Raw genomic sequence first — 15,941 nt, 5'->3', positions numbered from 1 at the left:
GGGCAACTTTCACCAATGGACTAGTGGCTTCATCCGCTTATCCAATAATTTTGCAAAAGAGCTGGCAATGGGATTCCCGAGTCCCAAATTAATTAATAAAAATAGACACTCATCCATGGTATGTGATTGATTGGACGGCACCCGAAGGATTCGGTTAGCCATGGCTTGAGAAAGCAAAGGTGGGGAGGAGTGTCATCATAATAAAACTAAAATAAAAAGGCACTCCTTCATGGTATGAGATTGTTGGCAGGCACCCGAAGGATTCGGTTAGCCATGGTTTGTGAAAGAAAGGTTGGAAGGAGTGCCACACAAAAATAAAATAAAATGGGAGCCGCTCTTTGAAGGTTTGTCTGGCAAGGGGGTTAGAGTGCCCACTACCATTCGTTGACAACAACAAACACCTCTCAAAATTTTACTTTTATTGCTCTCTATATGTTTTCAAAATCAAAGCTCTAGCACAAATATAGCAATCGATGCTTTTCCTCTATGGAGGACCATTCTTTTACTTTCAATGTTGAGTCAGTTCACCTATTTCTCTCCACCTCAAGAAGCAAACACTTGTGTGAACTGTGCATTGATTCCTACATACTTGCATATTGCACTTATTATATTACTCTATGTTGACAATATCCATGAGATATACATGTTATGAGTTGAAAGCAACCGCTGAAACTTAATCTTCTTTTGTGTTGCTTCAATGCCTTTACTTTGAATTATTGCTTTATGAGTTAACTCTTATGCAAGACTTATTGATGCTTGTCTTGAAGTGCTATTCATGAAAAGTCTTTGCTTTATGATTCATTTGTTTACTCATGTCATATACATTGTTTTGATCGCTGCATTCACTACATATGCTTTACAAATAGTATGATCAAGATTATGATGGCATGTCACTCCAGAAATTATCTGTGTTATCGTTTTACCTGCTCGGGACGAGCGAGAACTAAGCTTGGGGATGCTGATACGTCTCCGACGTATCGATAATTTCTTATGTTCCATGCCACATTATTGATGTTATCTACATGTTTTATGCACACTTTATGTCATATTCGTGCATTTTCCGGAACTAACCTATTAACAAGATGCCGAAGTGCCGGTTGCTATTTTACTGCTGTTTTTGGTTTCATAAATCCTAGTAACGAAATATTCTCGGAATTGGACGAAATCAACGCCCGGGGTCCTATTTTGCCACGAAGCTTCCGGAAGTCCGAAGAGGAGACGAAGAGGGGCCACGAGGGGGCCACACCCTAGGGCGGCGCGGCCCCCTTGGCCGCGCGGCCCGTGGTGTGGGGCCCCCGTGCCGCCTCTTGACCCGCCCTTCCGCCTACAAATAGCCTCCGTCGCGAAACCCCCGATGCGAGAGCCACGATACGGAAAACCTTCCGGAGACGCCGCCGCCGCCGATCCCATCTCGGGGGATCCAGGAGATCGCCTCCGGCACCCTGCCGGAGAGGGGAATCATCTCCCGGGAGGACTCTACGCCGCCATGGTCGCCTCCGGAGTGATGTGTGAGTAGTCTACCCCTGGACTATGGGTCCATAGCAGTAGCTAGATGGTTGTCTTCTCCCCATTGTGCTATCATTGTCGGATCTTGTGAGCTGCCTAACATGATCAAGATCATCTATCTGTAATTCTATATGTTGCGTTTGTTGGGATCCGATGAATAGAGAATACTTGTTATGTTGATTATCAAAGTTATATCTATGTGTTGTTTATGATCTTGCATGCTCTCCGTTACTAGTAGATGCTACGGCCAAGTAGATGCTTGTAACTCCAAGAGGAGTATTTATGCTCGATAGTGGGTTCATGCTCATTGACACTAGGACGGTGACGAGAAAGTTCTAAGGTTGTGTTGTCTTGTTGCCACTAGGGATAAAACATTGATGCTATGTCTAAGGATGTAGTTGTTGATTACATTACGCACCATACTTAATGCAATTGTCTGTTGCTTTGCAACTTAATGCTGGAGGGGTTCGGATGATAACTCTGAAGGTGGAATTTTTAGGCATAGATGCGGTTGGATGGCGGTCTATGTACTTTGTCGTAATGCCCAATTAAATCTCACTATACTCATCATGATATGTATGTGCATGGTCATGCCCTCTTTATTTGTCAATTGCCCAAGCTGTAATTTGTTCACCCAACATGCTTGTTTATCTTATGGGAGAGACACCTCTAGTGAGCTGTGGACCCCGGTCCAATTCTCTTTCTTGAAATACAATCTCTTGCAATACTTGTTCTACTTGTTTTCTGCAAACAATCATCTTCCACACAATACGGTTAATCCTTTGTTACAGCAAGCCGGTGAGATTGACAACCTCACTTTGTTTCGTTGGGGCAAAGTACTTTGGTTGTGTTGTGCGGGTTCCACGTTGGCGCCGGAATCCTGGTGTTGCGCCGCACTACATCCCGCCACCATCAACCTTCAACGTGCTTCTTGGCTCCTACTGGTTCGATAACCTTGGTTTCATACTGAGGGAAACTTGCCGCTGTACGCATCACACCTTCCTCTTGGGGTTCCCAACGGACGCGTGTTGAACGCGTATCACGCCACGGGAGATTTCCCAACCCTTCCCTTCATCCATGGGAATGAAACTCTGCTTGGCTTGTTGATCTGCTTGGCAAGGCGTATCGATGCTCCTTTTATAGGCACGGCACCTCTTCTACTTTGTCTTGTTCCTTCGACGGGCGTCGTGCGCTACATGCTTTATCTCATCGAGCGGTGCGTCCACCCATGCGTTCTTATCCTGCCGACATCTTTAGTCCCGGTTGTACCCACCAGCCGGGACTAAAGGTTACCCACACGTCCTTATCCCACCGACGGTTTTGTTAGATGACACAAAAAAGGATCTTTAGTCCCGGTTGTACCCACCAGTCGGGACTAAAGGTTACCCACACGTCCTTATCCCACCGACGGTTTTGGCGCCCTCTGCGTTCCCGCCTATTTTTCTTCCCGCGCTTTCCCATCGCTTCCCGCCTCAGTCCTCCCGCCATTTTTTCACTATATATATGTTGGCTTGGCCTCCATTTACATATCACATCTAGACTCATATCTCGCCAAACCTCATCACCGAGGTCACATGGCTTCCATCGTATCTCTAACCCTCGGGAGGCGGAGGCGCTTTGCGCGTCGAACTACCCCTGCCCGCCGGGCTACCGCGTCCCCTACCGGCTGGTTGCTGAGCGTCGGAGGGGTACCGGTCCCTCCTGTCCCTCTAGGTGTGGCGCGCGAGATGGCCATCACGAACCACTACTACTTCGAGCTCACGCCGGAGCGAGCGGAAGAATCCCCGGTGGCATCCCGACTACGGCCCGACTTGGGAAAGCTTCTTCATCAATCGGCGTGAGAGGGCGCTCGCCGAGGCACGAGGAGGGCGGCCCGCCTCCTTCGAACTTCAACGAGGCCGGCCGTCGGCTGTGGTGGCGCGACCGGACTCTCCCAGGGCGTCATGGCCCACCGTGGCCCCCGCCTGCGCTACCCTCGGTCCCAGCCCACGCGTGCTCTCCCGCCGAGGTTTGACTACCGCGACCCCGATGCCGGCGACGATGACGGCGACTACGACGACTACGGTGGCGAGTACTATAGGGCTAGGCACGAGTATGAGCTGAATGACTCGAACGAGTCGAATCCGGCCATGTATCTTAATTAATTTTCAGTTGAGCTAGGCACGCAGTACTATAGGGCTAGGCACGAGTACTATCTGGCCATGTATCTTAATTAATTTTCGGTTGAGTTACGTACTTTAATTCCACATGTAATCTGGCGGGAAACTTTTCTCATCATCGGCGTACGCCACAACGACTTTATTGAAAATACAATTAAAATAGATAAACAACTAGTCTAGTCGATCTACTCGTCGTCGGAGGTTGTCTCGGTCCAAATGTCGTCCCACCGAGGGTGAGCCGGAAGCCACCGGCGCGCATCTCGGCGTAGAACCTACCGTTCGGACATGGCGGTGGCGACAGTGGCCTGTACATGGCGGTGGCGGTGGTGGGCAGTACACGGCGGTGGCCCGTACATGGCGGTGACGGTGGTGGCCAGGCGGTGGCGGTGGCGACGGTGGCCTGTACATGGCGGTGGCGGTGGTGGGCGGTACACGGCGGTGGCCCGAACATGGCGGTGACGGTGGTGGCCGGGAGGTGGCGGTGGCGACGGTGGCCGGTACACGGCGGTGGCGACGGTGGCACAGTACATGCATGGCGGTGGCGGCGGTGGACACGTGTGGCGGTGCGGTGGCTTTTTTTCATTTGAAATAAGGCGGGAATGAAACTTTTTAAAAAAGTGGCCTTTGGACCCGGTTTGTATTACAAACCGGGACTAAAACGCTTTTGCGCGCGCAGCGAAAACGCGAGCAAAAATGGCCTTTAGTCCGGTTTGTATTACAAACCGGGACAAAGGGCCTTTGGTCCCGGTTTGTAATACTGAACCGGGACCAAAGAGGGAGTATAAAGAAAGGACTTCGTCTCCGCGGCGATCAATCCCGCGGAGACGAAGCGCCGAGCGCCGCCAGGCTGCCCAACCGCCAAGCCCACGCGAAATCGCCGCCGCCGCTGTCGCCGTCGCCACCGCGCGCCCGCGCCCGCCGTCTCCGCCGTTGCCGTGCGCCGCCGCCCTCCGCCTCCTTCCCCACGCGCCCGCGCGCCGTCTCTGCCGCGCCCGCGCGCCGTCTCTGCCGCCACCGCGCGCGCCTCTTCCGGCCTCCACCGCCGCGCGCACGCCTGCGTGTCCCGCCGCCGCGCACGTCGCCTCCGCCGCCGCTTGCGCCACCGGCTGCGCCCCGCCACCGCGCCTCCTCTCGCCGCGCCGGCCATCTCCGCCGGTAAGAGCCGCCGCCCCACCCGGCCCTTTTTTTTTCTTTTTTAGTCATTTTTTTAGATTAGTTTGTTAGGTTAATTAGTTAGAAACAATATAGTTAGAAAAATTAGTTAGTAAAATTAGAAACAATAGTTAAGTTAGAAAAATTAGTTAAAACAATAGTTAGAAAATTAGTTAGTAAAATAGTTAATTAGTTTAGTTACAAAATAGATGATTGTAAATTAGTACATAATTTGATTTAAATTAGTTACAAAAATAGTTAGTAAATTAGTTACAAAAATAGTTAGTAAATTAGTTACAAAAAAATTAACAAAATAGATTCATTTATGTCGGCGCCGCCCCCCGCGCGCGCCGACGACTTAGACCGTGGCGGTGCCGAGTCCGTAGCGGTGCCGCCGCGACATAGACTTAGGGTCGCGAAATAGAGAAAGAGCGAGCGAGGAGGAGCGCCGAGTCCGTGGCGGTGCCGGTACTGCCGGCGCCCCTGCCGACGCCCCCAAAACAAGGTCATTCAATTCCCGCTACCGCTCCCGCTGTCGTTTCCGACCCCCGATCCGGATCGATCGATCCGGGGTCGTGGAACGCGGCGTTAGTACAAAAGTAGTGAAGTTTTTTATTTAGCACAATATCATGTTTTTTATTTATATTAGTACATATATGATTTGTTTTCGTAGCTACGATGCCGCGACGGCCGCCGCGCCGTGGTCGACTCTTCTAGAGGAGATGGAGCGAGATGGGGAGGTCGGGACCTGGGCTCCGCCGGGGTGGCACTGGGAGGTCTTAGCTTCCGGGTCGCGCACCTTGGTGCGGAATCCGGGTTCCGTTGTCGACCCGGATATTCTTTGGTGGAGGTCTTATGGGCCACGGTCGTTTCAGAGGGAGCCGGCCCCGCCGGAGGAGGTAGCTCAGCGCATTGAAGCGGAGGACCAGCACGTTCGCCGTTACATGTACGCGTTAGACAACATGTATAGGACCGGATGGAGCGTTATGCGGGGATCTCATGTTAGCTATGCTCCCGTTGTTGTTCCGTGGCTTGGGAGTACACCCAGCGCGGCTCAGGACCCGGTCGGCGCCCTCTAGGACCCGGTCTGCGCGGTTGAGTGGTTGTAGTAGTGATAGATATGTATTAGGGTTAAATAAACATGAACCCTATCTATGTATGCATGTAACTGCAGTATCTGCTTTCAGCACTATATTATCGATCCTTAGTTAAGAACTACATATGTAACTCCATTTTCAGTTTTACGCATTATCCTTAATTTGATCATATGATGGTTCCTATGTATAGCTTGCAGGTCGTTGTAGAAAGCATGGACAGAGATGAAATTCAAGAAAATTTCATGAAGGAACTCATAGCAAACGGTACTCTGGATGATCGCGACGACGAAGTTATTCCAGATGATGGCGGTGACGATGTCACCGCAACTTATTTGAATGACTCCGGTGAGGGAGCGGAGAATATTGAGGAAGAAGATCCTAGTGGCGCCGGTGAGGAACAAGATCATCATAATGGCTCCCGAACCGTAGTTATCACCGAGGTATATAAATTAATTAAGCCGCCGTTGATCGACTAGATGCATTAACTAATTAAATTGTACTCGACTATGAATTATTTCTTTTTTAGCCCTCCGGATCGAGCACTTCTTCCGTAAAGTCGAGGAAGCGAGGCCCGGCCAAAAGTTGGATGACGGTGTTAGGCACGACATCACCCACATCGAAAAGGATGGTAAACCGATTGCTCCGAAGAAAGGTGCAAATGCATTTATAGCTCAATGCGGAGTGCTTGTTAGGGACCACGTCCCGATCACCGTTCGAGAATGGCACAAGCCGAAGGGACTAGTGCTCGTCTACGCAGAGGAAGAAGCTCAAGGTCTTTATATCGATGATGTAGCCAAAAACAGCATTATGAACAAGCTCATGTCACATTTCAACATAGTACCCGAAGAGGGGGGTGACGCTGAAAAGGCCAAGATGGAGCAGGCCCTCCGCGAGTTTGGCAAGAAGAAGATGACTGAACTATTCAAGCACCACAAGAAAAGATTGCGCCGCCTTATCAAGGTAAAGAAGACTCCGGACAGTGAGAAGGTAAAAAATCACTGGGACGAATTCGTGAAGTACAGCACGGAGTCAGAAGAATTTAAGAGAAGGTCGGAAATAAATAAGGCAAATGCTGCGTTGAAGCTATATCACCAAATTCTGGGTCCAGGTGGATACAGGGCTAACCGTCCTAAGTGGCGAGCGGCTGAGGCGGAACCGACCGAGTAAAGGGATCAGATTAGGGACACACGGTTGGATCGAACGGTGCAAGGAGTGGTTCTACGGGATTGGGGGAACGTTGGATCCAGAAACAGGGAAGTGCATCTATAAGAAAGCTCATCTGAAGGTTCCCATTGATGCCCTGGAAAGAGCACATAGGGACGTGGAGGCGGGGTTGTTCCAGCCCGAAAGAGAGAACGATGAGCTGACACGCGCCCTTGGGAACAAAGAACACGCCGGACGAACACGAGGCACAGAAGGCTCCGTTCCGTGGAAGTATGGCTTTCTGCGGAAAGGAAGAGATTTCCGATAAAAGCCATGAGAGGAGGAAGGCAAGGGAAACGGACCGCTCGGCTAACTTAGAGGAGGGTATGAGCACCATGAAAGCCCAATTAACCATGGTAACCCAAGTACTTACATCTCGGATGGCTCGGGGGCAGGCTGTAGATCCTGCATTGCTCAATGCCCTCGCCCCGCTGCAATCTCAACCACACCGGAAAAGCGGCGTGGCTTCCTCTCGGCAGGTGGATAATGATGATGATGATGACCGGGTGGTCGAGCCTCCTCGCTACCCCCCGTGGATGATCTCACCGAGAGCCGTCCTTGTGAGCTGCATGTTAAAGTTTTCAACCTATCCTTCAAGGCGGCGGTCGGCATCCTCTTACCTACAAGGTCTTACCATTGCCATCCGGTCCAAGACGACTTTGCTTTGTTGTGATGGTGGATGAAGTGTTGAGAGATTATGAGGGGTTGGTGCTTCAAGCACCGCTGCGGGTGAAGATGGGGAAATCAAAGAAGCTGGGAGAAGCCCGTAGAACCACCGTGCAATGGCGGAAGGAGAACATTGTGTTTCCGAGTGAGAAGCCAACAAGCGAGCCACCTCCGCCTCCTCCGCCACTCGTGCGGTCTCCTCCGCGTGATGATTCTCCTCTCAGCGCGATGATGATTCCCCTATCCATGACCGGTCTCCTCCGCGTGAAAATACTCCGCCGCCTCCTCCTCCTCGTCGGGAGACTCCGCCACCTCCACCTAAGCAAAAGAGGAAGCGGTCCGCGGCACCTCCTACAGCTCCAAAGAGATCATCAACTCCAATGAGGGCACGAGACTCCGGAGTTGTTACCACATGAGCAGGCCGAAGAGCAAAAGGCGTTTCTTGCGCCGAGGAAGATGTTTATTCCACCGCGGACGGTGAAGCACTTTGCCGAGACGAGAATGAAGAGACCTGAGCTGAGAGCTGATTATGACCGCTCTCTTGGACAGTCCTCTAGAGCGAGCAAAGAAGCAAAAAAGTCGCCCGGCTTGGACAGACGGGACATTCGAGGCCGTACCCCACTTCATCGTGGAGCCCTATCATGATCCGGAGACGGCATCGATGATCGAACGGGCGGCTAGAGCTCGGGGAGCATCGGTTGAGTACGAAGATTACTATCCAACGGCTCAAGTGGTAAACAAGTATAGATACGGATCTGATCTCGTCAAACCCGGCGAGCTCGCGCGTCTAGGGACTCGGATGCGAAGGTTGCATGAATGGTACTGAAAGCCTGTCGAAGAGGTGATGCCTACCTCACGGTGTATCTTAGAGATGAGCATTACTTCAGGGAAAGACGAGATAAACCTTGAGTTAGAAGAAGCTCGTTTCGGTTATTTAATCAAGACGCCCTCGACAAAGTCTGTCATCGATTGCTACTGCTCTGTAAGTGATTTTTTTGTGTAATTAAGTTTGTAGCTCATTCATTTGCACTAACAATTATCCTCATTATATTCTTTGTGTACGCTATACATTTAATTATGCGGAATGAAGAAGCTGGAATACAAAAGAGGCAAGCTCCTACCGCTGGGGTTCATAGACCCAAACACAGTTCATGAAGTTACGGTTCGAGACTTCGCCAAGGACACGAGAGGACAACATCGTAATGTTTTTAGAGAAGCAAGTAGACAAAGAGGATATATTCTTTCCCTACAACTTCAAGTGAGTGTTATATATAACATACATTATGCTTGTGCACCTTCCACTTTATTCTCGTAATCATTGAGCTATGCTTGTGCAGTTTCCACTTTATTCTCCTAATCATTGATCTTCACCTTGGAGTCGTAAAAGTCATGGACTCAAAACGTAAAGAATATGCGGAATGGGCGGACATGGCTGCCATCCTCTAGAGGTAGTTTCAATCAATTTCGTATTGGCATCTTCATCTGCTCTAATTCGAAGATATCATCAACTAATCAATTACTCATTTACTCATTATTTTTTGCCGGGCAGGGCTTGGAAACGGTTCATCAATACTGTTCCGGGTAAATGGAAACCGGAGCTTACATTTGAAGATTACCCTGTAAGTAGTACTATATATATAGCTATGTCCGTGAAACTTTATATATGATATTTACTTTCAATACGATGCTTGATTATTAGTTTGATCGAACTATTTTTTCGTAAAGTGTATGAGGCAGGAACAAGGGAATAACTTATGTGGATACTACGTCTGCACCTTCATGCGTGACATGGCCTGTCCCAAGGGTGGGGATGCCCGTATACACCACACTCGTGTACGATAACAAAATTTCACAATTAATCTTAATTAGTACCATCTATTGTATTGAGTTCCATTCATATATTGATCTCCTTTTTTAAATATAGATGACACGCCTGCGGGACACTCTCATAACAGCGGATCAAACAAAAGCAATTCAAGAGGAAATCGCGGGATTCTTTATTACCGAGGCCCTTACCCCAGGTGGAGAGCACTATCGGCAGATCGTGACGGGGGAGGATATTCGTCGAGGAGATGTTGTATTGTAAATTGCATGCATTACGTGTACTGTGTTGACTATGTCGTGTACTGTTGACGATGTCTATATATATTCATGACGATTTTTTGTGGTTTCTTGAATGATATATATGCATTGCTGAAACTCTGCCGCGGCAGAGAAACTCCCTGTTTATCCGCCGCGGCGAGAAACGCTGGTACAGCCCTAAATCCGTGCCGCGGCAGAGAAATAGCAATTCTCTGCCGCGACAGAGAAACCTAGGCCCGGTTCGTACCACGAACCGGGACCAAAGGCCTTCCACCGCGAGCTCCCTGGCCGCACCACGTGTCGAGGCCTATAGGCCCGGTTAATCTTTGAACCGGGACTAAAGGGTACCCCCTTTAGTCCCGCCTAATTGGTCCCGGTTCGGGAACCGGGACTGAAGGCCCAAATGGACCGGGCCTATTGCCCCTTTTTCTACTAGTGAGTTTAAATGCCATGACCCAAGATTCGAAACGCCACCCCCGGGTGCTATATTCATGGTGATCTGTTGATAGTTTAAATGCCATGTGCATTTGGGGTGGCCGTGCACCCAACGGTAGCCCGCAAAGAAAAGCACGGAATAAAACAGTTAAATTAATTTATATATAGAGCCACAAAAAGGCCACATTACACTAGAAAAAAGATAGGAGAATGGCAGCGGGGGCGGTTCTGGCCGACTAGGCCCTAGTCATCGTTGACGACGATATAGGCATGCGGTGGCGGCCACATTCGCTGCTGGGGTGGAGGTGGGAGCAGCCGATGGTGCCGCGGCCTGCATCATGGACAGCTTGATGGGCTCATCAAGGCCCTCCCATTTTGTGAGCTCCTCCTATCTGGAAAACTCAATGGTGCGTTGGATGTCCTCCTTCTTCGGCTCATAATCGCCGCCATCCTCCGACTAGTCCACCACCGCCATCTAGTGCTGGCATGGCGGCAGCAGCAGCGGCAGGTCCACGTATTGCATTAACGCGTCGTGGTACTGCGACCAATCGGGCTGCCTGCATTATGGGGTAGGGAATGCTTACCCCCGCCCACTCCATCATCGACAGCTACTTTGGCTCCTCCTTCTTCTCTGTCGTCATCTCCTCCGGCTCCGATGGCTCCGCATACCGCTCGAAGTTGTCGTTGTCGAGGCCCTCTAGGTGGGCCTCGATGGATTGGAGATGGGAAGTGAATGGGGCCTCGGGAGCATGAAGGGTCCCCATTCAGAAGGACCAGGAGGTGGGAGACCGCGTAGACCCGCGTCGCTTCTTCTCCCTCGGTCACTGACGCTCTAGCCCGGGTAGACCAAGGGAGGACACGCGCTGTCCACCACAAAGCCATCCCAATTTTTGGTTCGGAATGGGGGGCCAATTTCGTCGTTGGGCCTTCCCATTAGGCCACATGGATAGCTTCGAACACCATCTATCCGTTTGCGAGCCTCCGTTGGAGATGCACTAACCCCTGGGCGATACCTTGTCTGCTCCCTTGACGGATCTATTTCGAAATATGACCCTGCGTTCAACGGCATCAAGAACATAGCCGAAATTGTGCAGGCCGGCGCCAACGAAAAATAGCAAAAAAATCACCCCTAGTAGCTCATCGTCATTGCAATTGGGATCAACCTTACCTCGGCGTCATTTGGCTTGGCGCCGACTTGGTTCATTCGATTACCCCGAACCTAGGGGGCAGACTCCGAAGTGCCAAGGGATTAGCTGAGAAATTAGTTTCATCTAGGGCCAGATTTGTAAAAAAAAAAACACTACCAAGTACCAATCGCCGAACAGGCTGGCCGCCGTGGCGCCGTCCCTTCTCCTTGTCGTGCCTGATTGCATGTTGACTTCGCCCGGTAACAATTGGACTCTACGAATAAATGGACGAAACGCAACCAAGCAAACCTTCTGCTGGTTTTGTTATCAGGTGTGATTATTTCTCCGTCGACTAAGTCAGATAATATCATCAAATTTCAGTTACAACTTATGTTGCAATCCATAACTAACACGAATCACGATAAAAATTAAATAGTGTAAAACCTAACTAAACACGAAAGTTAGTTATCAGCTAGATAAGAACTAGCAAATTCCTTTGTTATCTTCTGTACTCTAGACTGGTGGGCTGTAAGCACGTGCCAACGTGAGCTGATGTCGTATGCAGTGACCACATAAGTTGCTTGCTCACGAGCACGGACGGGACCTCACTCTCTCGCCTCCACACAAGTGGCTTGCTTGCCGTCGTCGCTGATCGAGCGCCGATGTCGAGCTAGCTAAAGCCACACTCCAAGTCAAACAGGCCAGGAGAAGAGGCTGATCGAGTGTCGATCTCTGATCGAGATTGTCCATCTCGAGCTACAGCGAAGGCCGGCCATACGAACTCCATCGCAGGTCAGGTCAAGAAGAGAAGCCGGCCATGTCTCCGCGGCCGCACTTCCTCGTGCTCACCTACCCGCTCCAGGGCCACATCGCGCCGGCGCTGCGCCTCGCCAGGCGCCTGCTCGCTGCCGCCCCCGACGCGCTCGTCACCTTCTCCACCACCGAAGCCGCCCACCGCCGCATGTTCCCAGCGGACGCGCCGGACGGCGCCGACGACGGCCGCCTCGAGCTCCTCCCGTTCTCCGACGGCACGGAGACCGGGTACGTGCCGAGCAGCGACCACGCCGCGTTCAACGCCTACGTGGCGGGCTTCCATGTCGCGGGCGCGCGCAGCGTCGGGGAGCTCGTGGACGCGCTCGCGGCGCGCGGCCGCCCCGTGACCCGGGTCGTCTACACGATGCTCCTGCCGTGGGCCGCCGACGTCGCGCGCGAGCGGGGCGTCCCGTCCGCACTCTACTGGATCCAGCCTGCCGCCGTGCTCGCCGTCTACTACCACTACTTCCACGGCCACGCCGGCATCGTGGCCGACCACCGCCACGACCCGTCCTTCCTCGTGCGGCTCCCGGGCCTCCCGCCGCTGGCCGTCCGGGACTTACCGTCCTTCATCACCGACTCCACCGACCCCTCCGACTTCTTCCACTCCATCTACACCACCACCCGCGACCTGTTCGACGACCTCGACCGTGAAACCCCCAAAGCGACGGTTCTTGCAAACACATGCGAAGAACTCGAGGCCTGCACGCTCGCCGCCTTGGGAGCGTACGACGTGCTCCCGATCGGCCCGGTGCTCCCCGCCGGCGACGAGACCGGCCTCTTCAAGCAGGACGACGCCAAATACATCAAGTGGCTGGACGCCAAGTCGGCCAGCTCCGTGGTGTACGTCTCGTTCGGGAGCCTGGCCAGGATGGCCAAGGAGCAGCTCGACGAGCTGCTGCAGGGCCTCGAGGAGAGCGGGAGGCCGTACCTCTGCGTCGTCCGGAAGGACAACAAGGCGGAGCTCGCCGAGGCTGAGGTGCGGATCAAGAACGGCATGGTGGTGGAGTGGTGCGACCAGGTGCGCGTGCTCTCGCACGCGGCGGTGGGCTGCTTCGTCACGCACTGCGGCTGGAACTCGGCGCTGGAGGCCGTCGCGTGCGGCGTGCCCATGGTGTGCGTGCCCCAGATGTCCGACCAGCGGATGAACGCGTGGCTCGTCGAGTGCGAGTGGCGCATCGGAGCGCGCGCGGAGGTGGGGAGCCACGGCGTGCTGCGCGCGGCGGAGGTGAGGCGACGAGTAGAGGAGGTGATGCAGGGGGACGTGCGGGTCGCGGCGGTGGAGTGGAAGCGTGCGGTCGTGGAGGCTCTTGGGAAAGATGGCTCGTCAGATCATAATCTGAGAGCTTTCATGGAATGCATCACTAGTGACGTGCAATGACAAAATTAGGTCATGAATGAGATTATTCAGACTAACCTGCTGCAAAGAAGGGAAATCATTCGCCTCGCAGATCTTGTTCCCACTTAATCACTCCACCGAAAAGGTTGATTCGGCAGTTTTCACTGAACTTTGCTGAGAGGTGTTTTAAGCTTCATGCGTATAGTTGTCTGGTCTAGGAACTCATGCGGAGATCCAATCACCGAGAATTTGCATCGCCATGATCTGGCCGGTCTCCATACGCGGCCTACCAATCACGTTCTTAGTTCTTCCAACAAATGTTCTTTAGTAGTAGTACTGGTTAACACCCATTCAAAATAATAAATAGTAGGGGATAGAGCAGAAATCTTGCATTGAATTTGTAGTAACTTTTCCTCTCACTTTCATAGAAAATCTTGCTAGCTGGGCTACAAGAGAATAATTCATGTTTAGAGTCTTGCTGATGGAAATTAGAGAAATCGGGAACAAATTTCGACTATGTAGATGCTACCGCAGCTCGGCTTTCTATGTGTTGACTCGTAGGGCGGATCTAGAAGGTGATCACTGTGGATCTTAGCCCACCCTAGGATTTTGTCGTGGTGGGAACTGATAGACCGGCACGGTTGCCGTGGTGGTCATGTCAGATACATAGTGGCACGTATTTGGGGGTGTTCCTAGTTCTTTTTGAAGGTCTAATGCACCGAAAGGTTTGGAAGCAATCGCAGTTAGAGAGAGCTTGAACGTATCAGAAGATCTCAATATTTCTAGGACATTGTTTGCTAGCGACCGCATATTCGTGATCAAGGAAACTAAGGGGCAGAACACGGGGAGTTACTGCCACATCCTTCAGAAAGGCAAGACAGGTGCAAAGGGTCTTGCTAATGCGACCTTTGTGCATGACAATCGATCATCCAACAAAGAACCCCCATAATATCTAGACTTGTGCTGTCGTCCCAGGTTGGACGATATGTTTGATTTGTTGATCCGTTTGAGGGTGTTTGTATCCATGCACTTTAACAATTTAATAAAGAGGCTGGATGATTCATTTTAAAAAGGATCTGTCTCACTATCTAGGCTTCTGTTTGTCACAAGCAGAGGGATTGGATCAACAAGATCGCAGCGTGTTCTCCCGGTGTTCCCTATCTTACTACAATAAATCGTGGCATCAATATCATTCCTATGGCTACTCTGTGAATACTTCTGTAGAAGGTAGTAGTAACATTTGCGTGATAATAAAGCTGGGATGGCATGGTACATAAATCCTTAATTCTTCCAACAAATGAGCAACCAATAGGTGTTCAATGGTACAGTACTCGTGAAAGCTGGGATGGCATATCTAGCTTTCAATTGACATCGTACAGTACAATAGATATTTTCTTTTGTTTGCATGGTATATGTTGCGCTTACTATTAGGTCATGATATAAGTTAGGGTGGCCTTGCTTACTTTCCCCAATCATTTTTCATGCTTTCACATCATACAAGAAATTTAGCCAGCGGAAACACGAGAGAGAAAAATAAGAGAAATAAAGTTCAAAATCATGTAGGTAGGAGTGAGAGGGATCGGAAACAGTGGTTGCATGTCTGGAAGTGAGAAGCGTCCGTCCGTTTGGATGAGCACCAAGGTTATCACTCCCGGAAGACTGGTCGCGCCAATGTTTCTTAGACATTGTTTGGTTAGGCCATGTCCAACTGAGGGTCACAATCCGGACCGCTTTTTGGTCCGCCTAGGTCCAGATGCGCCGGCCTACGGAGAGGAAAAAGGCCGCAGTCCTGATGCGGGTGACAGTGGCTCCAATGGTGGCCCCCAAATGTCCGTGGCCACAATATGATTTTTTTTTTAAAATATATAGTTGCCATTACCGGCCACGAATATTGAGCAAATAATTTGCTAAAAAGATAGAAATTAAAGTTGCAACATACGTAAGTCCAGATACAACTAGCCCGCACACCAGAGTTTTAAAAGCATGATACACAAATCACATTTCTCGAGCTAAAATGATATTCTTCTTCTTTTCAAGCCATGCCCCCTGAGTAGGGTCCATGTCGTCGGTAAAGGGGGTCGCCATTGTTATATTGTGATCCAAATTCATATACTAAAGGGCTAACTTCTGACGAGCGGAGCGAGGCCCGTCGCCGGAGGCTTGGGCCGAAGCGTCTATATATATTCCCTGTAAGCCGCCGCTAGGGTTTTGTCGCATCATTGTACACCCACGGCGTTTGTAAACACCACCGAAATAGTGAAGTTTTGCTGGCTGGCGCCCGTGGTTTTTCCCTTGTGTGTTGCAAGGGTTTTCCACGTTAAAATCTCGTGTCCCCTGCAGTGTTTTACTTTTCGTTCTTCAT

At 51.0% G+C, this 15,941-nt stretch overlaps 1 protein-coding gene across 1 annotated transcript; it reads left to right on the top strand.

Moving 5' to 3' along the window:
* Positions 1 to 12,150: 12,150 nt before the first annotated feature.
* On the top strand, positions 12,151 to 13,690 carry LOC124683822 (crocetin glucosyltransferase, chloroplastic-like). Its single transcript, XM_047218264.1, has one exon. It carries the CDS (start codon positions 12,245 to 12,247, stop codon positions 13,619 to 13,621), a length of 1,377 nt encoding a protein of 458 aa, XP_047074220.1. The 5' UTR covers positions 12,151 to 12,244; the 3' UTR covers positions 13,622 to 13,690.
* Positions 13,691 to 15,941: the final 2,251 nt, after the last annotated feature.

Source organism: Lolium rigidum, chromosome 1, assembly GCF_022539505.1.
Source record: "Lolium rigidum isolate FL_2022 chromosome 1, APGP_CSIRO_Lrig_0.1, whole genome shotgun sequence".
Classification (NCBI taxonomy): domain Eukaryota; kingdom Viridiplantae; phylum Streptophyta; class Magnoliopsida; order Poales; family Poaceae; genus Lolium; species Lolium rigidum.
This window is presented reverse-complemented; position numbering and strand designations above follow the sequence as displayed.